Here is a 22512-nt window from a genome sequence, read left to right as displayed (position 1 = left end):
GCAACAGAATCTTAAGCTGTGAGATGGGTATGTTTAGGTTCTCAGGCACACTTTTACCTTTACCTCTCTACGCTATTGTGAAGTGGTTTTGGGTTTTGTTAGCTTTCTTATGAGTTTGTATTAAATTGTGTCCATAAAGTAGGCTGAATTCCTCAGGGAAGGATGATAGCTGTTACTGTGTTATTACTTAAAATGTTGTGTTGGTTACCTTTTGTTCTTTTCTTTTCTCCAGCTGTCTCCTGAACTTAAAAGTTATATTATCCTAGATGAAAGATGTGCATCTGGTGGAAAACACTAATTTAAGGGATGAAAATTCCTGATGATTGCTTCAGTCAACCCTTAATACACACTGAGCTTCATTAGTAAATAGACAACTCTCAGACCTTTCCCTTGGAAGAGGTCGCATAATCAGGCTTTGTGTTGATTTTGCATTCTGTTCATTAGAGACAGAACAAATTAGAATAATTGGCTGGTACAGGGAAAGCACAAAGAAGTTTCTTCTATTTTTGTGATGCATCCCGTAATAAGGGTTGAAAATGAGACTAGAGGTAAGAACGTGAAACTCAGAAGAGCAAAGGAGAGAGGATATTGTTTCTTTGAAAATATTCTTTCAGTGTTGGCCCAGAAGAAATATGAAGCTGAGGAAAATTTTTTTTTTTAAATGATGAGTTTTGTGTTCATGATGTGAATTCCACAATTAGTAAGAATCAGGAAGCAAGCATCCTTTTCTACCAAGGACTTGGGAGCAAATGGAACCATAAATACTCCCGGCTCTTGGAAACCCTTTTGGAGCAGTAATCAGAGAAGGGTAAAGGCAAAGCCTCAGGGCAAAGGTGTTCAGAGCAAAGGGATAGGAGGAGAACAAAAGGAAAGTGGATCTTTTTAGAGCTGTCATTTTGAAATTTACCTGCTTCTGATTCAGTGCTGCTTTGCTACCCGTGTTGGTCCAGTGGAAATCCTCAAAGCAGGAGCAGCCGTATTTTTAAATAATAAGGTTAGAGCAAGTGACTTAATCCAGGTCTCTTTAGCTCAAGAGCACAGAGGAGAGTGTGAGGAAAGGGTGAGGCCACAAGGAATTGTTCACTGGGTAAATTTTCCCCGAACCTCCCTAACTGGGAGAAATTGACCACTGGATTATGTGCCTTGAAGGAAAGCAAAAATGTTGAAAGCAAAGAGTGTGGAGCTTGTTTAGAAAGCAAGCTCTATCATTTGGTCACCTTCTGATAATAGCATTGGCTGAGACCTGACCATTTACAATGAAGGCACTTCTGTAGGTAATAAGTTCCAGGAGGGCCAGAACTGAGTATGTCTGTTTCAGCATTTAGCATGGTTTAGCATCTTAGAGCCCGGTACATTATTGGCATATAGTAGACTTAAAAATGAATATTTGTGGATTGTCTGCATGAGTGGATGTGTGTGATTCATATCCTATTTGCGGGTCCTATGCCCTACAGTGGGTTTTCAGTGTCAGATTGTGAAAGTATTTATGCCGGGGATTGGCATTGTTCCCTATCTAATCGATAAAGATTACACATCAAAGGACTTTACACTGACAGCCCAAAAGCCTCATAGGAATTACTTAACAAAAAAATAAAATTGGATTCTGTGTAATTTCTAATTTATAAGCTGGCCAGAACACTGGTATCTCGGCCAGTCCTCTGGTAGTTCCAATGATGTCCCCATGATCACCCAGGCATAATCAGAATGGCTTTAGGATTTGGGAGCCAAAATGTTCCTCAGTATTTACTGCTTTGCTAGTCCATTTAAGAAAATGGAGTATTGAAAATATAGCTTCAGACACAATATGGCATTTTATGATTTAGCACGAAATCTGAGAAATATAGAGTTAATCTGAAGCCTGCAATGGTAAAGTTCCTTCTGCTATTGAAGTTATTGTCTTTAAACAATGATTCTACATCAGTAATGCTATATATATATATATTTATGATATTCAGGTTAATTTCCTCTTCTCTCTAAGCAAGTAATTGGTTGGTTGGTATGAGAGATGGTGTGGCTTCCAAAGGTGAAAAGTATTATTTTGTTGTAATTTCCGGCTACCTACGGATGGGAGAGGCCCAGGACACTGCAGTCCGTATATTATGTGGAGCAGGTTATATTGTGGTTTATTTATGAACTTTTACATGTTTATTTTCTATGCAAGTTTGTGTGCTCCTTTCTGAGTTTTGGTAGATAAGTGTTTTGTAACTTTGGAATACTTGGAGTTATATATACATATAAACTAAAACTTTCATATATATATATTTTAACGTAGTAGTTAAAGCCGTGGAGGGGGTACTAGTCTACGTAGGTTCAAATTCTGGCTTTACCCTATGACTTCCCTGTGGCTTCCTCTGCTCACCTATTAAAAAGGAGTATAATAAGACTGCTGTGGTGAGTTATATACTAAGTGCTATTTAAGCATTTGCTATAATGATTATGTATACTCGAAGGCAAGGAACTTGCCCCTTGATCGTCTCTGTATTCCTAGTGCTTAAGAATTCCAGTGCTTTTCTAGTGCATTGTCTTAGGATAGAGATAGCTCAGTATAGTTCTTCTCACTATAAAGTACTGTTACGTTGAAAGTGTTTGCTTGTGTACTAATGATCTATGACATATCTGCTGAGGACAAGGAAAGGAATAGTTTTAAGACTGCAATGGATAACAAAAGATTGTATGATGTAATGCCTTTATTATGTAATGATAAAACTAACAAATGATCATGGTAGAAAATCTGAAAAACTCCTAGACAAAACAGAGATCAACAAAATTTGCAGTAACTTTCAGAGTGTAGAGTTGTCCATGAATATTAGTGCTTTCACGTTTCCCAGGACTTCAAGTAGACTCTGCTTCTTAAGAGTCTATTCATGAGATTTTATTTTAATGAAGTTTTCATCATGGGGGGACACACACACACAAATCTGTTAAAAAAACAAAAGAAAGACAGACATGGAAATCACGGATGTTTCAGATAGCCACATGAAATAAGGTGAGAAAGGTCAACAAGCTGAAAGAATGTGGAGTAGCAGCTCCTTAATCGCTTACGTAATTCTGATAATTACCTCTTTGTGGCTAAAGTAATTAATGGGGAATCTAATTCAAGAAAAACCTATGAACTTCAAGCCTTCTTGAAGCCACGTATTTCTTTCCACAAAGGGTTACTTTGCACGGCCATGCTTCCTTATCACCTGACAGGGAAAGAGTATTGTATGGCAAAGGATCTTCCCGAAGGAGGGTGCTTCCCACGCTGATTGTCATAAATGACTTCGGAATTACTGTTGCTGTATTACCAAAATCTTAACCTAGGATATTTTTGACAAGTGCGGTCCTTAGTTAATTTTTAGAGCTACACACTGTCAGATGGCTCTGAAATAACAACTGTCTGGCTATTCTTCAGGGTGATCGCAATACGGTAATGACCGTGAGGTATCACTAAAAAGCAGGAAGGTGTGAGTCTTCCTTTGGTTCCAGAGTGAAATGCGAGTTGGAGTTGGAGTTGGAGTTGGAAAAGAGGCCGACAACCAAGTGATAGAGAAGGAAATGTGAGGTCATTAGTGAAAAAGCAGGTTTACGTTAAGGTGAAAAGGCATGAGGAAATGGTCAACCGTTACAGTATTACAAAGATCATCACGAAGCGTATCCACGAATGTGGTTTGTATTGCAATCTGCTGAAAAAGAGACAAATATCCTGGCCTGGCCTTCATGGAGATTATATTTTATTGATTCTGATGATAGATTATTGTTGAAGAGGGCCTCCTATAAATTATAACCATGCAAAGGCAGCAAGGTAATTTTTTTTTTCTTTATGTATGTGTTTCTCATGCCTACTCACCTCTCTCTTAGGGGAAGAGAAAATCACAAAAAAACAAAAATGTCAAATCTCAGCTATTCATTTGCAAAATAATTTTTTCCCCAAATTCCAATGGAGGCAGTAGGTTACCCGTTAAGATTTGTAAGGCTCAAAAAGCTAGATTTTTACAAAGTGTAGCCAAATTTTATTCCATAAATAATAGCTTTGGAAAGAATATGTGATGATGCAAAGTTGGAAAAAGCTGGGTTTTCTTCCGTAAATGACTTCACTGTGTTGGGAGAAGAGGCAGAGAAGAAATCAAAGTAAGTAAACATGGGGTGAGTTTTTCTGACAGGGGACTCTAGTGCTTTAAAATAGACTACATAATCCTAGGGATAATCTGAGGGTAGAGCAGACCAATGCCTTATTTCCAATCTGGTACCCTGGAAGAAAACAGTGTATTTCCTTTGAGGTCTTGAGAGGTTTTTCTTCTGCTGTGTTTTGTTTTGGGTTCATTTTGTAGTCAACCTTACTAAGGTATCATTTGCATACAACAAAATGCAGACATTTTTAGCTAACGGTTCAGTGACTGTTAATTAATGTATACATTTGTGTAACTACCACCCCCATAAAGATAGATAACAATTCTAAAAGCCGAGAAAGTTTCCTCCTAGGCTTTTGCAAAAGTATCCCCATCTCCCACCCCAAGGCAACCACTGATCTGTTTTTTATCTTTCGAGATGAATTTTGCCCAGTTTAGAATTTCATGTCAGTTGAATACTACAGTAGGTGCCCTTTTGATCTGGCTTCACTTGCTCAGCATACGGTTTTTGAGATTCATTGATGTTGGGATGTTTTAAACCAGGACTTTAGCCTGGGTGGCTGATTTTGTCTGAAGGCACCTACAGGTACATCCGGGTCTCTGGCATTGTCACTGTCTGTTCTTGGCTCAGTATTTTCAACTTTACTAAGAAGCACAAGGTTGAAGTAAGGAAGATCATTGTCAGTATACTGGAGGTGAAGTGGGTTCCGTTATGTAATATTCTCAGCATAAATTGACCTGCTTGGAATCATTGTGTTGATAATCGACAAGGATACTCTTCCTCCAAAAACCTTGATACTATAAAACTTCTAAAGGACGCTGTCCTAGGACTCTTTTAGTTTTAATTTTTTGGGAAACATTTCTGGAAATATCAAATGCTCACAACCTGAAAGAAGCAATTATTCACCTGAAGGCTAACTCTGCTCAAGTTGAGTTGTCCGACCTTTACATGCTGATAGAACCCAAATAGCCTTGCAAAACAATGCTCTCTTATTGGATATAAGCATATAGACTATTTAAGATGGACGTGTATATGCAGTAAAGTAAAAAAAACAAAGACTCTTTGAGTTTCCCTTGCAGGTTTTTAAACTTTTTTTCATTTAAGTTTCTATAGCATATGCTAATAGTTGAGGGTAACCTCAGGTTAGTTTTAGGTCCACTCTTTACATAAATGTTGAAGTACTCCGTACCCACCTTTTTTCTACCTTCCTTCTCTTCTTCCATCTTTCCTTCCTAACTTCTTAAAATCCATTATACTTAATCCTGCATTTGTTGAGGTGGCAATTAGTGTAGGAAAATTGAAAGCAGTGTGAAATGTTGCTGTTCAGAATGCATGTTGACCAAATTCTATATTGAGAAAAGGTCTGAATTTACCCACAGGAACCCTTTCTCAGCGTCTTTGAACACAGGCCATAGAAACTGGGCTATAATATCCTGACAGGTATGTCGAATTCACAGCAATAGCCCTCAAAGAGCTTACCTAGCGTACGTAGATGCGTATGAAAGCATTTAATGATTGCTTTATTGGCAGCAGTGCCAACATACACAGTCTATTTTGTTTTATATCATTATCATTACCTGCTGTTGACCACTGTATACATTGCTAATGGTGTGGTTCCTATGGCTTGTGAATTTCACGGCCAAATAATATGTAATTTATTGCACACTTTAGTGTAGAAGATGGAGACTCCATAAATTTTCGTGTGCTCTTTGCCCCTTTGGAATGTATTACACTGAGATCAGGCAAAGTAATAAATTTACTTCAAATGTGTGTGATAGCTAAACATCAATTAGGACTGATGGGCAATATTTCTTCTTCCAGCAACATAAGAGTTTTTAAAGACTAAGCCATTGAACGTGGAGTTACTGAACATGGGACTCAGTTCACTGGGATCCCTTCTCAGAAAAATAAAGGAAAACTTGAATTGGATATGTGTGGCTTATTCAAGTAGTAACTGATCAGCTACATCTTGGTGAACTTAATTTGTCACAATCGTTTGGTATTAACTCTCTTCCCCTGACTCTCATGAGAATGGATTAGGAGTATCTTAAAACATACTAAGTCGTCTTCCATCCCTGTTACTCTAACTACAAAAGCACACTTTCCTTATCCAACGTAACTTACTGTCTTTTAGAGTAGCTGTGGTTTTAATTCTCTACAGAATTCAAACCAGCAAGAGAAACATTTTCAAGGAGCCACCACATTGTAGAGCTTTAGAAAGAAGACTTTAGAATTAAGGGCAAATATATCATTTTATGGCTAAAGCACCTGAGGCGTAAAGTAGGAAGGTAACCATCGAGGTCAGGGAAAGGGGTTGAAGATCAGGTTTCAGGCTGAGAAAGAGTCTACAGGGACTCAATCTGAGCAGTTCAAAAACTGAAAGGAGACCACGAATGTTCTGGGAAGGCTGGCATCTGGCCTCAAGTGTGGGATTTCAGACAGGGAGTGGGCCCGGGGGGAACTGAGCTTCTGCAGTAGGCAGAGAAGTCCACCTCATCTCCAGAAAGTGCCACTGACGTCAGGGAGTTGAGGGGAAAGAGCAATGAATTCCAGTCCACCTGAGAAAGCAGGCCAATCTGATTAACTCTGAATTTAGGCTTATTTCAGATACTTCTTGAGAAAGAACTTGGGCAAGCGCAAGTCCCGTGCAGCCTCTTTAAATCCATGCCCGGTATTTTCTGGTGGAGCTGCTTAAACCCTCCAAGTGACTCCAGTGTTTTAATTTCTCTCTCTATTTAATTCCGACAGTTCTCTGATTGATTATCTAATGGGCAAATAAGTAGGGTCACAAAAGAGTGTGAATGTATTTTACAGGATGAGGATGGGCGGAGTGGAGCAGTCTGGAATAGGACACCAATAAAAAGGGATCTGGGTAAATAAGAACGTCTATTAGAAAGGGAGAGGAATTCGCAAGGAAATTAGTGCCTGACACCACGCCCTTCTCTCTGCATGTTTAGAAGCTAGTTTCTAATTTTCTTTTCATAGGAGATGTCCCTGTGATGAATTGTCTTTTACCTCCACACTGTTTTATCACATGGACATACGGTGAAGTTTGCGTGAGAGAAAGCAAGTATTAGAATTTGTCTTGCGAGCAACTATAAACACTTCCTGGAACAATCTAGGGTAGAAGGAAAAGGAAAGGAAGGTGGAAACAAAGGAGAAAGACAGCTAATGATGCTGGAGTCTCTCGCTGGGATTTGTGGTATCGCTTTTTGAAACTACGTACAGAAAGTCAGAACTTGACTGATTGTTTCTTGATCACGGTTTGTTTTCATTTTTGCTTTTTTCTTGCTGTCTCATCAGTTATTCCAGCCAGTGCTATGTCATTTTCAGTCTCAGTAAGCATGCCTGTCTTGTTTCCATTCGCATTATTCATGCAAATGTTGATTGAACTGATGACCCCGAGTTATCAAGGAAATATTAGATACGCCAGTGGATACATTTCTTAATTTTAGAAAAAAATTACCGAGTGAAGGTTAAAATAACTCCTCTTAAATTTGCCATTTAAAAGAAACTTCTCCTAACATACAATACCTCATTGCCAGATAAATGAAGAATTCCTATGTATTCATGAATGCAGGCTAGTCTGTATATTTTTTGGCAGGTATGACCGTTACCGAGGGTAACGGCCTAGTTTGCTGGCCGTGTCCTGTCTCCTAGAAAGTTGTAGTTTCTCTTGTCTTTCAGTTGGTCCATTGGATATCAGAGGTGAATTTATAAAACTATACTTCCCTTTACACTTACTTTGTTCTGTTTTGTTTTACTTGAAGTATAGTTGACTGACAATGTTGTGTTTCAGGTGTACAGCCAAGTGATTCAGATATATGTATTTCTTTTTCAGATCCTTTTCCATTACAGGTTATTACAAGGTATTGAATATAGTTGCCTGCGCTACACAGTAGGACCTCGTAGTTTTATCTATTTTATATATAGTATACACTTACTTTGTATGATCCAGGCTGGTCAGACCACATGATTACTTTCACTTCTGATATAATTTTTCAGGTCCAACCTCAAATCTTTGATAAGAAGTTATTTTAAAGTAAGTTTATTAGCATGTGTGTGCTCTAAATCCAACAGTAGTTATTAGAGATATGGTTTTGCACTAGGTATTCCTCTCTTTTTTGTTCTTGGCCAACCAATTGAAAATTAGCTTTTATTTTCTGGTTGGTTTGCTAGATGTTTATGACTATAATAAAAGTCTTAAATTTTGTCTCATATCTTAAAACACAATCTGAATTAGCAATGGATATTGTGCTCTACATAGGGGCTGTGATATAAGTATAGTTTCCAACTTCAAAAACATATCACCTAGAAGGGAACACACACAGACACATATGCAGCAATTATGGCAACTGCATTTGTTTACGAAGTGAAATAGTACTGAGATGGATAAAGTGCTAGCAAGCCTTGAACAGCCAAATCAGCTTCAAAAATAGATGTGCAGTTCTTTAAAAATATTTTTAACATTTTTCCAGCTACATGTAGAATATAACTTAGCATAAAAACGGTATGGGTTTTATTTTAAGTAATTTAGCATTTTGACATCCTCATAATGAAATTAAATCCAGGAGGAGGTTTCTCTCCATGATCTCTTGAAATGGTCCTTGATCATCCACAATATTTCCCATCATCACAAAGGTGGTACCAAGGGCAGGAAACTCCAACATTATTAAAGTTTCATAAAGCAAAGTCAATTTTAAGAATAGAAGGACCCCAAACTGATAAAGGTCTTGACAGATAATTTCAAGGGAAGCATAAATTATTTTCTGTTTGTCCGAGGGCAAAAATATTTAGGCTGAGTTAATGAATGGTAGAGTTTTTGAGTGGAGAGTGTCCTTAAAATATTATGTAGATCTGTACTGTCAACAGATGCTAGCTAGCCGCGTGGCATTATTTATATTTAAACAAATTTAAAAATAAGATTAAAAATTCAGTTCCTCAGTTGCATTTGCCATATTTCAAAGATGTTTATTAGCTCCATGTAGCTATTGAGTACTGCATTGCATGGTACAGATATAGAATATTTTCATTATCACTGAAAATTCTATTGGGCAATACTAAAATTATACCCAGATATTCACAGAGAAGGCAACCAAGTCTCAAGGAAATAATATAACTTCCCCAAGGTCACACAGCTATGTTTTGAAAGAAAAACAAAATGACACAAAGGAAATAGTAACAGAGGCATTAAAGAAACCCAGTAAGTTTCTGGAGCAGTCAAAGTAGGGTTTAAAAGTGCATACTTAACTGTTAGCAGGGTTGAAGCTCTTGATGGTTGGTAAGATCCACCTGCCTGAATTTGGACATGAGCATTTTATGCAATGAATTAAAAGCAAAAAATCATTTCAGCGAATGGCTGCCAGCTCCATATTTTTAGTCACTGCTGTGCTTCCAGATTATGTTTATCACTTTCATGTACAGGGCACCACTGTGAAATGTGATGGTTTATCTGACCCCAGAGGAATCAAGAAATCTTGTGGGGGTTATGGCTATATTTGAAAAGGTTGATTTTTAAATGCATCATGCAGACTGGCCCTGTTTTAAAAGGGATTCCTGCCATCAAATAATCAAAATGTAAACTCTCTTCTCACCTTGCAAAAGTCAAAGATACTCCCTGCATTTTTATTATTTCGTTGAAATCCAAATATTATTTTTCCATTCTCTAACTTGTTTTCCTCACAGTGTGATCAACTATTGCCAAGGAAGGAAGGGTCAGATGTATCGATCAAAGTTTGCTAAAGGCCCCCTAGGTAACTGAACCCTCAGGAGAAACAATCGTCATGTCTTCTTTTTCTGTTGTTTCAATATCTTCGTAAAGAGTCATTTCAATATGTTTGGTTCTGTAGCAGAGGTTCTGTGAAGTGCTTATGTTCCTCAGAGGTCCAGAAAGCCTGCGAGTCTGTGGGTAAAGGTGGGTAAGGAGAGAGAGGGAAGGAGGCTAGAGAGAGGCTCAGTGCTGAGATAAGGACAGTGTTCTAAAGCCTCCTGGGGGGGAGGCTGGGGTGCACAAACACCCACGACTAATCCAGACAGAAACTGAATAATCAAGGGGACGAGCACTGTGAAGTCATGTGGTCACCTCTCCCTCTAGAAATACACATTGCCCTCAGTAAGCCTCCTCCCGCCCCAGAAGAGCATTAGGAAGGTCTGGAGAGGGGGAGTATTGGCAGAAATGGAAAAAGCAGGTTGAAGGAATTAGCCTGGAGCAGAGAGACCAAGAAACGCAAGCCAGCAGATGGAAGGCAGACTTTTCATGGAAGTCTCCAAGCCCAAGTCAAGTTCTGGGACCACCAAGTACAAGTCAAAGAGTGCTCATTTAACCCCTTTGGGCCCCCACGCGCGTGGAGGAAGACTGGACAGAGAGGGAGAAGGGGCCATTGAAGGTACAGTATTTACTATGGGATTTAACTCCTGAAAGGCCTCCCAGTAGCTTCAGATCTGCTCAAGAATCCTTCATGTCCTGCTGGTTCGCAGTGAGTGGCTCACAGCTTCAAGGCCTCCTCTGCCAGATGGAGAACTATTTCAGGCATCCTGCCTCTATTTTGTACTGTAGCAATGCAGACAGGAAACCTGACCCCATTTTCAGGTTCTAAAGAGAAATTCTAAGTACCTGAAAGCCTGAGGAACATGGTGGCTTTTATTTAAGATGTGGAGCTAGAGAGCACATACCTGGACTTGGGCCTGCAGCAGCACCAAACTGCACCAAGGGTTCCCTTTATTTTCTCTCCCGTCTGTGTTTCTCCTTTTCCCTCCGCTGGATTAGCCACGGGGACTCCAAGTTCTTCATTCTGCGGTCCTGGTACCACGATCCTCCTGGGAATTATAAAGTTATTCACCTTCTACATCGAGCACTTCTTATTTTTTCCCCGGCAACGTAAGTCATCCTTAAGAGGAGTCAGGGTGCTAGCTCTTAAATATATTTTAGTCATCCCTTTGTACATTAAATGCTCTTTCTTGGAGACTGCTCCTGACATGGTGTTCACCGTGCTCTCAGCTGGCCTCCTGAAGTTCTGCCCTGCCTTCCCCACCAGGTACAGTTCAGGAGCTGCCTACCTCAGGGTGATAGGTTATCTTCTAGTTGCTTTATTCCTTTCCCTCTTACATTCAGAGAATATAATTTCAATACATAAACTTCTCTGTGACCACAGCTTTATTTGCGACCCACAGGTTTTGTTATGGCATATTTTCATTATCATTCAATTAATAAAATTCTAATTCCCATTGCAACTTTATCTTTGACCTACATAATGATCAGAAGTATGTTTTTAATATCCAACTATTTGGTAAAATATTGGTTATATATTTTTAAATTTCTTGCTTATTCGGAGTCTTGTTTTATAACCAGCATATAGTCAGTTTTATAAATGTGCCACGTGCACCTAAAAATTTCTGCGTAATATATATATTCCATCATTGCTGGTGCAGGGTTTTATGTAAATTTAGGCCAGAGTTTTTAATGACGGTATTCAGATCTTCTATCATCTGCTGATTTGTTGTTGTGGTTCTATGTTACTGATCTAGGTAATTTAGATTTTTCTATTTCGACTTAGTTTTTTGGAATTTCCCTTCATATATTGCATTGAAGTTTAGATATATAATATATTCCTTGTAAAGTTAACAGTGGGTTTTATTATCCTGCCTCATCGCCAGTGATAATTTTGGCTTTCAAATCTGTGTTAACATTAAAAAAAATCTTCAATTGTATTTATTGTTGTTATGACATAATTTTTGAATCCTTTAATTTACAGTCTGACTCTTGTCTCTTGTAAGTGGCATAGAATTAGGTTTTTTGTTTGTTCCAATAATCCTTGTCCTTTAATTTGAGTATTTACAGTTAATGTATTTTCTTTTTTTTTTTTTAAATTTTATTTATTTATTTATTTATTTATTTATTTATTTATGGCTGTGTTGGGTCTTCGTTTCTGTGCGAGGGCTTTCTCTAGTTGTGGCGAGCGGGGGCCACTCTTCATCGCGGTGCGCGGGCCTCTCACTGTCGCGGCCTCTCTTGTTGCGGAGCACAGGCTCCAGACGCGCGGGCTCAGTAGCTGTGGCTCACGGGCCTAGTTGCTCCGTGGCATGTGGGATCTTCCCAGGCCAGGGCTCGAACCCGTGTTCCCTGCATTGACAGGAGGACCCTCAACCACTGCGCCACCAGGGAAGCCCTAATGTATTTTCTTATAGACCGTTTACTCCTTGTTTACTATTTGTCCCACCTTGTTATGTTCCTTTTGCTCTTCTTTCTTCCTTTTAGATTTCTTCAAATTCCATTTTCCCTTGTATTAGCTTGTTATTTTTACATAAGTAGCAGTTACACATGTACCATGACTTACTAGCTTTTTTACTGCTTCTCAAGCAATGCTGAGATCTTAAATTTCTTTGACTACTTTTTTCCTCTTCCATTTGTTTTTAATGCATTCTAAGTTTTGATATATTTTATTATTACTCTTTTGTGCAGTTAGATTTTATTTAGGTTTATCCACTTATTTATCCTTTCTGTTATACATAATTCTTTATAAAGTCCGTATTTTCATCTGTGATAACCTTCCTTCTGCCTGCGGGTCTCCCTTTATAATTTAATTCAGTCGGTTCTGATGAGAACATATTTTCTAAATTTTGTTTGTCTGCAAATTTCCTTATTTCATCTTTCCTTCCAAACAACATTTTCTCTGCCTCTAGAATTCCCAATGGGCAGCTCTTTTCTTTAGCACTTAAAAATGTTATTCCATTATTTCCTAGCATCCAATCAGTTTCGTTGAGAAGTAAGCTGTAATCTTAATCCTGTTCCTTTGAAAGGAATCTCTCTCTTTTTCCTGGGGCTGCTTTTAAGATGTCATGTTTTTCTTTGTTATTCATGAATTGTACTGTGGTGATCTTAGGTGTGGTTTTCTTTGTATTTATTCTTGCTGCATTTTTTTTAGTGCTTATTGAATGTATGGCTCCATATATTCTTTTTAGTTTTAGAGAACTCTCAGCTGTTATTTCTGAAATATTGTTTTCATCCCAATCTCTCTCTCCTTTTTTCTTTGGACTCTAGTTTACACGTATGATAAAAATGTTTCCTGTGGCCCATATGTCTCAAATGCGCTTTTGTGTACTTCTTATTCTTTTCGTTTCCCATGCTTTAGTCTTAATATTTTTACTACTCTATCTTCCAGTTCACTTACCTCTCTTTACCTGTGTCCAATCCACTACCGAGTTTTAAATTTCGTATAATTTTTATTTCTATCAGTTCAACTTCAATCAGTTCCTAGTTTCTAGTTGTCAAGTTAAATTCTCCACCTTGTCATCTATTTTCTTGAACTTGATAACATTTACCAAAATATGTATGAACTTTAATGTTTAGGTCATCTATGATTCTGATTCTGTTTTGTTTTTTATTCATTTAATTCTCCTTTTCTTGGTAGTCTTGGTGGTTCTTCAGTGAATGAATACCAGACTTGGGATATGACAAGTTGTAGAGAATCTGAATGACATTACAGTTGCCCTTTGAACAACCTGGGTTTGAACTGCACAGATCCACTTATACATGGATTTTTTTTTCCCTAAGTAATACAGTACTACATGATCTGTGGTTGGTTGAATCCTCAGATTCAGAACCACAGATAAGAAGGGCCGACCATAAAGTTATATGTGGATTTTTGACTGCACAGGGAGTCAGCGTCTCTAACCCCTACATTGTTCAAGGGGTCAACTGTATTTTCTTGAGGAGAGAATTTCCTATTCTTAGGTAGGGAGCAGAGGGGAAGATCACCTCAGTCACTGGACCAACTTCATACTCATTTTCCTTCTTTATCAGGTTCAATGTAGATGTTGCATCAACCTTCCTAACACAGAGACACACACACCCACACACACCCACACACATATGTAGAGACTTTCAATGTCCTAGTTCATTAGTTTTCCATTGGGCCAGAAATCTTTCATAGGTTCTGAACCCCAGTTTTGTCTCTTCAGCATTATGAGCCAACTAAGTCTTTGCTTTGACTTCAGTTAGCTTTTGTTTGACTTCTTAGCATCTTGCCTTGTCTACCTATTTATACATGGAAAATACTGCAAGGGAACACTGTTGCTGAATCCAGCTCAGTTCTCTGAATCTTTACTCTCTCTGTGATTTTGGTCCTTAAAATTCTAGCTGCCTTGTTATTTCTCAATTCCAACTCTGGTTTCCTTAGTCCTATGACATTGTCCTAAGATCTACTGGCTTTTCTACCTCTTAGGAGTCACATTTGGTTTCTCAGACTTTTGCTCTTCATCGGTAGTTTCTAAATGACTGGGCTAGAAAAGCATGTGCAGAATATTGTTCTCACTTCAGTGAGTTTCTTTCTCTATTTTACTCTTCTAGGTCATGGCTACCTCAGTAGCTTTCTAACGCTCACAGTCAAATGTTGCTTATGATTTATCTGGCCTTTCTAGTATGTTTTCCTAAGGTAAACTGATATAGTTGGAAACAGAAGTTCGTACCCACCATTTAAAAAATTCTGTTTTGTCTTTCTATGAATTCTCTTCTTGTCCCATCTTCTGTCACTTTTTCCCACCAAAAATTCCCATTCTCACAGATAGATTATTGTAAGATTAAAAATTATTATTAAGGGCTTCCCTGGTGGCGCAGTGGTTGAGAATCTGCCTGCCAATGCAGGGGACACGGGTTTGAGCCCTGGTCTGGGAAGATCCCACATGCCACGGAGCAACTAGGCCCGTGAGCCACAACTACTGAGCCTGCGCATCTGGAGCCTGTGCTCAGAGGCTGCGCAACAAGAGAGGCCGCGACAGTGAGAGGCCCGCGCACCGCGATGAAGAGTGGTCCCCACTTGCCGCAACTAGAGAAAACCCTCGCACAGAAACGAAGACCCAACACAGCCAAAAATAAATAAATAAATAAATAAAAATTAAAAAAAAATTATTATTAAGCTAATATGTTAATTTTGAAAGGAATTAATTTTGCTTTGAACAAGAACACAGATTGGTGAATGGAATATGGAAGATTCCTTAAGACCTTTTTCATCTCTAAGAGTAGTATCCAACCATTGGTACCATAATAAGTTTGTCAACTGTGGAAGAAAGCAGTCTTTATAACATCAACATTATTCAATAATCTCAAAAACTGCTTTACTTTCCTGCTCATGCCACCAATTTCCAAATGTTCAATGGGAGCAGAGAATCATGGGATGGGACATGGAGAAATGGCCTGTCATAGTAACTATAAACATTGGAAGAATGAAATTATAAATAAAGAGGGTTTTCTATGAATATATTTGAAATGTTTGTTCCTAAAGAACTTGTAGAATAAGACTCAGAAGTTTACAGAGAAACACCTCTTGATAAGTATGAAACTCAGTAAAATTTATCTCATAATAGTTTTTTCTTTTGTGTTATGTGATTGTCAGAGTGACACAAAACTATTTTTATCTGGACTTCACAGATCTTCTTATTTTTACTATGGGATCAGTGACCCTACATGTTTGAAAAGTGGCAAAATAGTTAAAATTGGAACATTTCCCCCAAATCCAGGGCATATGACTTACATTTCTGTAGAAGGCAATATTATATTTCTGTCTAGTTCTGGGGTAAACATTTTCATACCTGCCAATCCAATTTGACTAATGTATTGTTGTTACAGTGCATTAGTGGAAAATAAATGGTAAATTCAGTCAAACAGCCATTTCATACATCAGAAAGGAAAATCAGTCAACACAACTGTCTGACCGAAATGAATGAAGAAAACAATTCAAGGCAAACAACTGTCCCAGTAGACTTGTATAAATACAGTAGTGGTGTCATGTGCAGAATTAATCTTTCCTCACCCTTAACTGGAGAACACTCTGCCAGCCAATTCAGTCACTCAAATGATAACTGAATTATAATATTCCAGTTTCATTTACTCTCAGTTACTGGTGACTGCCCTTCCTTCTCCTTCATCTGTCCATCAGTGGAGAATGTCAGAGCAGGAGAATAGTAATATTGGCAGATTGTAATGTACTGTCTTGAATTCCACAGCTTCAAAATTCTTAGGCTAACTCAATGATCTTAAAAGAGTCTGGTGCAGAAAGGATATGTGAATTAAATGGCAGACCACCGGCTGACCCTTCCAGCACTAACATCCCTTATTCCTGGTTCTAATATATCACAGAATACTCAAGAGGAAGTTTTTGAGTGGTCAGCAGAAATATGGCTCCAAAGCAGGCACATGGAAAAGAAATGTTGTCATCTGTGATCCACTTTAAAGTTGACTTGTCTTTTACTCATAAACCAGATTCAGTGTGAATTCTCTTCTGCTAAATGTTAGAGAATCTGTTGGAGGAGTGTGGCCAATTCTTTTGAATTTTTTTACTCTCTAACATTTTTTTAGACATCTTTATTGGAGTATAATTGCTTTACAATGGTGACTTGGTTTCTGCTTTATAACAAAGTGAATCAGCTATACATATACATATATCCCCATATCTCCTCCCTCTTGCATCTCCCTCCCACCCTCCCTACCCCACCCCTCTGGGTGGTCACAAAGCACCGAGCTGATCTCCCTGTGCTATGTGGCTGCTTCCCACTAGTATCTGTTTTATATTTGGTAGTGTATATATGTCCAAGCCACTCTGTCACTTCATCCTAGCTTACCCTTCCACCTCCCCATCTCCTCAAGTCCATTCTCTACGTCTGCATCTTTATTCCTGTCCTGCCCCTAGGTTCTTCAGAACAATTTTTTTTTTTTTTTTTAGGTTCCATATGTATGTGTTAGCATACGGTATTTGTTTTTCTCTTTCTGACTTACTTCACTCTGTATGACAGACTCTAGGTCCATCCACCTCACTGGAAGTAACTCAATTTCATTTCTTTTTATGGCTGAGGAATATTCCATTGTATATACGTGCCACATCTTCTTTATCATTCATCTGTCGATGGACACTTAGGTTGCTTCCATGCCCTGGCGATTGTAAATAGTGCTGCAATGAACATGGTGGTACATGTCTCTTTTCGAATTATGGTTTTTTAATGGTTTTTTATATGCCCAGTAGTGGGATTGCTGGGTCGTACGGTAGTTCTATTTTTCGTTTTTTAAGGAACCTCCATACTGTACTCCATAGTGGCTGTATCAGTGTACATTCCCACCAACAGTGCAAGAGAGTTCCCTTTTCTCCACACCCACTCCAGCATTCTTTATAGATTTTTTGATGATGGCCATTCTGACTGGTCACACAAAGAACTTCGGCATGGTGTTCATCATCTAGCTAATCCTAACATGCAGACATTTATGAGAGTAAAGTCAGGTCTTTGCCAGAGTGGGTTGCTTATTTGGGCAACTGGGTCAAATCAAGAAGGGCAAATGTAGGCTGCCAGAGTAAATAAGGAGAGGAAAAACAAAAAGAACGAGACATTATCATTCATCAGTGATTTTCCCCCCAATATTCTTAGCCTCCACCTATCTCCATCTTACTGGTAACACAGGAACTAGACTGAACAATCAGGTAAAAGGTCTCACAGAAACTGAGTTAATATAGAAAATAAAAAAATAAAACATAAAATTGTAAATTTTCTTCCTAGGGATAATTGAGATGATAGTTCAGTAATAACGTAAGATCAGGTGAAGTCTAAAGAAATTTTAGAAAACCTGGATAAAGTAAGAAAACATCTGTTCACCGGCATCCGAATGTTCGCGAGACACCGAGACATGCGGGCCAAGTTCTGGAGAGAAGGGAAACACAGACGAGAGCTTGACATTTGGCGCAGCTTTTCTCCTTGGGGCATTTGCTGATTCAACTCATACAGCCTAGGAACTGAAAAGCCAAGGAGTTCAAAAGACTAACCACAGAAGCCAAACGGCAAGAGCTCAAGCTAAAAGCAACAACTAATGGAATGACAGGCTACACGTATCCTTAGTCTCACAGGGCTGGGGGAACCATTACATTTAAAGCCTAACAAATACAAGGGTAGTTGGGAATAGGGAGAATCCAAACTTTCACATGGTAATCCCAAAGGGCAACACCCGTAGAGGAAGGACAAGACAGAAATAGAGCAACCTTCACACAGACTGAAAAACAGCTTTGAATGAGCTCAAACTGAGAATGGACTAAGGTTTCCAGTCCCTATAGAACTGTCTGCCATGAGCAAAAGGAAATCTTTTCAAGAGAACGATAACAGCATCCAGAATGTGGCGGTATCTTAATAGTTTCCTAAAATAAGTTAAGCCCAATTTTAATATAAAAAATAATTGGACATACCAGGAAAAAGACTAAATGATTAAAAGCTCAAAAAAAGAAAAAAAAAAAAAGGACAATGTAAATAGACACAGGAGGACAAGAGTTAGTAGGCGGTTAAAAAACAAAACAAAACAACTATGATTAAACAAAGAAAACAGACACATGGCAAATAAGCATATGAAAAGATGCTACACATTCCATGTCATCAGGGAATTTTCAATTAGAACAACAGTGAGATACCACTACACACCTATTCAAATGGCTAAAATCCAAATACTGAAATCCCAAAGTTGTTGACGATGCAGAACAACTGGAATTCTCATGTGTTGCTAGCAGGATACTTGGCAGTTTCTTACAGAACTAAACATACTTTTACCATACAGTGATCTAGTAATCATGCTCTTTGGTATTTACCCATAGGAACTGAAAAGTTATGTCCCCATAAAAACCTGCACATGGATGTTTATAACAGTTTCTTTCATAATTGCCAAAACTTGAAATCAACCAAGGTGTTTTTCAATAGGTGAATGGATAAACAAACTATGGTATCTCCGTACAAAGGAATAGCATTCAGCGCTAAAAAGAAAAGGCTATGAAGCCATGAAAAGACATGGAAGAAGCTTAAATGCATATTGCTAAGGGAAAAAAAGCCAATCTGCAAAGGCTACGTGCATATTATATGATTGCTGTATGAAATTTAGGAAAAGGCAAAAGTGTGGAGACAGTCAAAAGATCAGTGGTTGCCAGAGGTTGTGGGGAGGGAGAAAAGGATGGGTGAAGCCCGGAATTGTAAAGGCAGAGAAACTCCTGTGTATGGTTCTGTAATGGTGGATACAGGTTATTGCACGTTTGTCAAAAATCATAAAATGTACAAAACAAAGAGTGAGGTCTAAAGTAAAGCATGGACATTAGTTAGTAATAATGTATCAATATTGGTTCATTAACTATAACAAATGTATTACGCTAATGTAAGATGTTAATAATAGGGGAAACTAGGGTGAGAGGTAAGGAAGTATGAGAACTCTGTCCTTTCTGCTTAATTTTTCTGTAAACCAGAAACTGCTCCGAAATAGTCTGTTAATTTAAAAAACAAATCTAGACCTGCATACAAAACTTGCACGTAAACCCAACCACAGCAGCATTATTCATACGAGCCCCAAAGTGGAAGTAACCCAAATGGCCATTTACCGTGAATGGATAAATGAAACATAGTAATATCCACACCATGGACTATTATTCAGCCATAAAAAGAAATCAAGTACTGATACATGCTACAACATGCATGAACTTTGAAAACATGCTAAGTAATCGTATGATTCCATTTGTATGCAATGTCCAGTCTAGACAAATCTGTAGAGACAAAGGATATTAGTGGCTGCCTAGGGTTTGGAGATATGGGGGAGTGAGTGACTTATAATAGATTCTTTTTCTTTTGGGGGGGGTGGATGAAAGTTCTAAAATTGATGGTGGTGGTAGATGCATAAGACATTAAATTGTACACTTTAAATAATATGGAAAGTAAATTATATATCAATGAAACTATTATTTAAAATTCTGATTAATGTATTAAAAAAAGGACAACATATACAATTTAAGCAAAAAGTATTTGAGGAAATGCAACCAAAAGAAACTTCTAGAATTAAAAAAGCTGAAATTAAGCACTCAGAAGATCGGTTGAACAGTACCTTAGTCAAACAAAAGAAAGGATTACAAATGTCAGTTAAAAAATAACTACACTAAAATTTGGAGGGAAAATGATGGAAAACAGAGAAATAAGTACTTAGGACATATAGAGTATATATAAAACACTGTGTCTAGCCAACCCCAAGTCACACAGCCTAGGGAGGAGACACACAGCCTACCTGAATCACAAGGACTCCTCCAAAGGAAAAAGGAGGTTCTGATGCCAGAAGTGGAAGGAATGAATTACAAAGAAAAAGAACAATGGTAAACTATAATCTAGATATACATTGGTAAATACATAGGTTCCCTGGGGTTGTGATCTGGTACAAACAATTAAAAAAAAAGATAAGACTCATAGTAGAGGCTGCTAGACTCTGCTGAGGAAAATGTCCAGGGAGGGAAGAGTTGATTTATTTCCTTGTTTTTTGAGAGTCCACATATAAGTGACATCATGCACTATTTGTCTTTGTCTTATTTCACTTAGCATAGTGTCCTCCAGTTTTATCCATGTTGACTTAAATGACAGGATTTTCTTCTTTTTTAAGGTTGAATAATATTCCATTGTATATATATACCATATTACCTTTATCCATTAATCTACTATGGACACTTAGGTTGTTTCCATACCTTGGCTCTTGTGAATAATGCTACAGTGAATGTGGGAGTACAGATATCTCTTCAAAAATGATGATGTTTCCTTTGGATATATACTCAGAAGTGGGAGGGAGGAAGAACTTACGACACAAATCGACCATGTGTAAAAGACGTAGGAATGAAAAACTCTGAACACCTAGGAAGAGTGTGGAGTATTTGGAAAGGTCACTGTTCAAGGTCATACATAGTTTAAAATTATGACATTTCAGTGAGCCTGTGTGCATGAAGGCTTGCTTATATTTCGGGATTTGAATACAGGGCAAAGAAGTGCTGCTAAATTTTCGATCAACATCAAAAAAAGGGTGGAAATGTTTTTTTCTTTTATTATGAAACTGGAGGAAAGGCAAGCCTAGAATTCTAGGCCCACTAGAATTTTCCCTGATGATAGTGGTAATTTAGGAGAAGAAGAAGGATCCAAGGCCATAGAACAATTTTGAAAGCAAAATAAGGCTGCTGAGTCTTCACCCAGTGTATGAGATTAAGTTCTAATGGCATATGATGAAGTGGGCGTGACACAGCTGGCAGAGCTGGTTGAGTTGTTGAAAATGGCTCTTGAAGCTACAGGTATTGGACAGTAGACGTAGAAAAAGAACAAGGTAAATCCAAAAGAGTGGAAGGACAAAATTAATCAAGAGAAAAGTCAAAAATAGAGAAGAAAAGCAGTAAACTTGGCAAATAAAACCAAAAGCTTGTTCTTTAGAAAGACCAATAAAATAAGCAATATTTGGCAAATATGATCGAGGTGGGACTAGCTATAACACAGAGAGAATTTTTTTTTTTAATTACGAAAGAATACTATGGTAGCTTTACACCAACACATTTGAAAATCTGGACAAAATGGCTGATTATTGATTAGTTATATGCAGCCATTATTTACTCCTGTTTTGAGTAGAGAATACAAGTAGCTTTATGAAATTAGAAAATATAATCAAAGATATACACCTTAGAAAGACATCAGTTATTTTCCAATGTATCAAAAAATTAGAAGAGTCCTAAATACAAAAATCAGATATGGAAAATTTACCCAAAAAGTAACGAAGCACATTTCTTTGAAGATCTTAAGTTCTAAGTAATATTAGCAAATAGATTCCAGCAACATATTTTTAAAAAGTCATTATGATCAAGAGGGATTTATCACCATAAAGCAGATTTTTTCAAGTAGGATAAAGTTGGAATGAGGAAAGAAATGTCCATATCCAATATCAAAACACACTCCAAATTTCAGCAGTTTAAAAGAATCTAATACGCTGTAACAGTACATCAGTAGATTATTAAAGCAGAGTAGGAACCCATGTATATGTGAGAAATAAAATATAGGGTAAATAAAGTACAGGCTGTCTTCACTGTGGAGCTATAAAAATGATCATAGAAGCTGAACTGTGCAAAGTTGATCTCAGTGATTGATGGGGAAAATATTATTGTTCTATGACCTTAAAATCTTTCTGACAAAAACACCAGAAACTTCCTTGTTTGTTATAAAGTTATAGATAGACTTAAAAAAATTAGTAAATCTTGCATTTAGTTAATACAGTGCAACCTAAAACATTAGAAGTATTGAAAATTAACATGTTTTATTCCACTGTAAAAAACTTATGAGACTTCTAGTTTTGAGTCCAGCAAGGAAGGAGCTTGGAAGTTGCCACTCTGTCCTAACAGGTAAATATCTGGACACACTGAAAAATCAACAATTCTTCTTAGATTCATTAGAGAAGTGAGGTCACAGGAAAAATCACCGTGCCCAAAATTGGAGAGGCAGATGGCAGATACAGAGAGTAACAACTTACCGGAACAGAAACCCAAGAGCAGAAATCTCTGTGGAAAGCAATGGTGAGGTAGGAAAACCTGAACTATATTTGAAGGATTGCTGGAGGCT

At 37.9% G+C, this 22512-nt stretch overlaps 1 protein-coding gene across 1 annotated transcript in view; it reads right to left on the bottom strand.

Moving 5' to 3' along the window:
- Positions 1-2687: 2687 nt before the first annotated feature.
- Positions 2688-22512, bottom strand: part of LOC137759766 (ELKS/Rab6-interacting/CAST family member 1-like) — a 137516-nt gene continuing 117691 nt past the window's right edge. The window contains 2 exon segments of the mRNA XM_068536383.1: positions 2688-2918; positions 10783-10926. Coding sequence (XP_068392484.1) covers positions 2873-2918; positions 10783-10926 — 190 coding nt within the window. The 3' untranslated portion in view covers positions 2688-2872.

The sequence above is a fragment of the Eschrichtius robustus genome, chromosome 2 (assembly GCF_028021215.1).
Source record: "Eschrichtius robustus isolate mEscRob2 chromosome 2, mEscRob2.pri, whole genome shotgun sequence".
NCBI classification, from domain to species: domain Eukaryota; kingdom Metazoa; phylum Chordata; class Mammalia; order Artiodactyla; family Eschrichtiidae; genus Eschrichtius; species Eschrichtius robustus.
The sequence above is the reverse complement of the archived record's forward strand: the minus strand, read 5'-3'. Positions and strand labels throughout refer to the sequence as shown.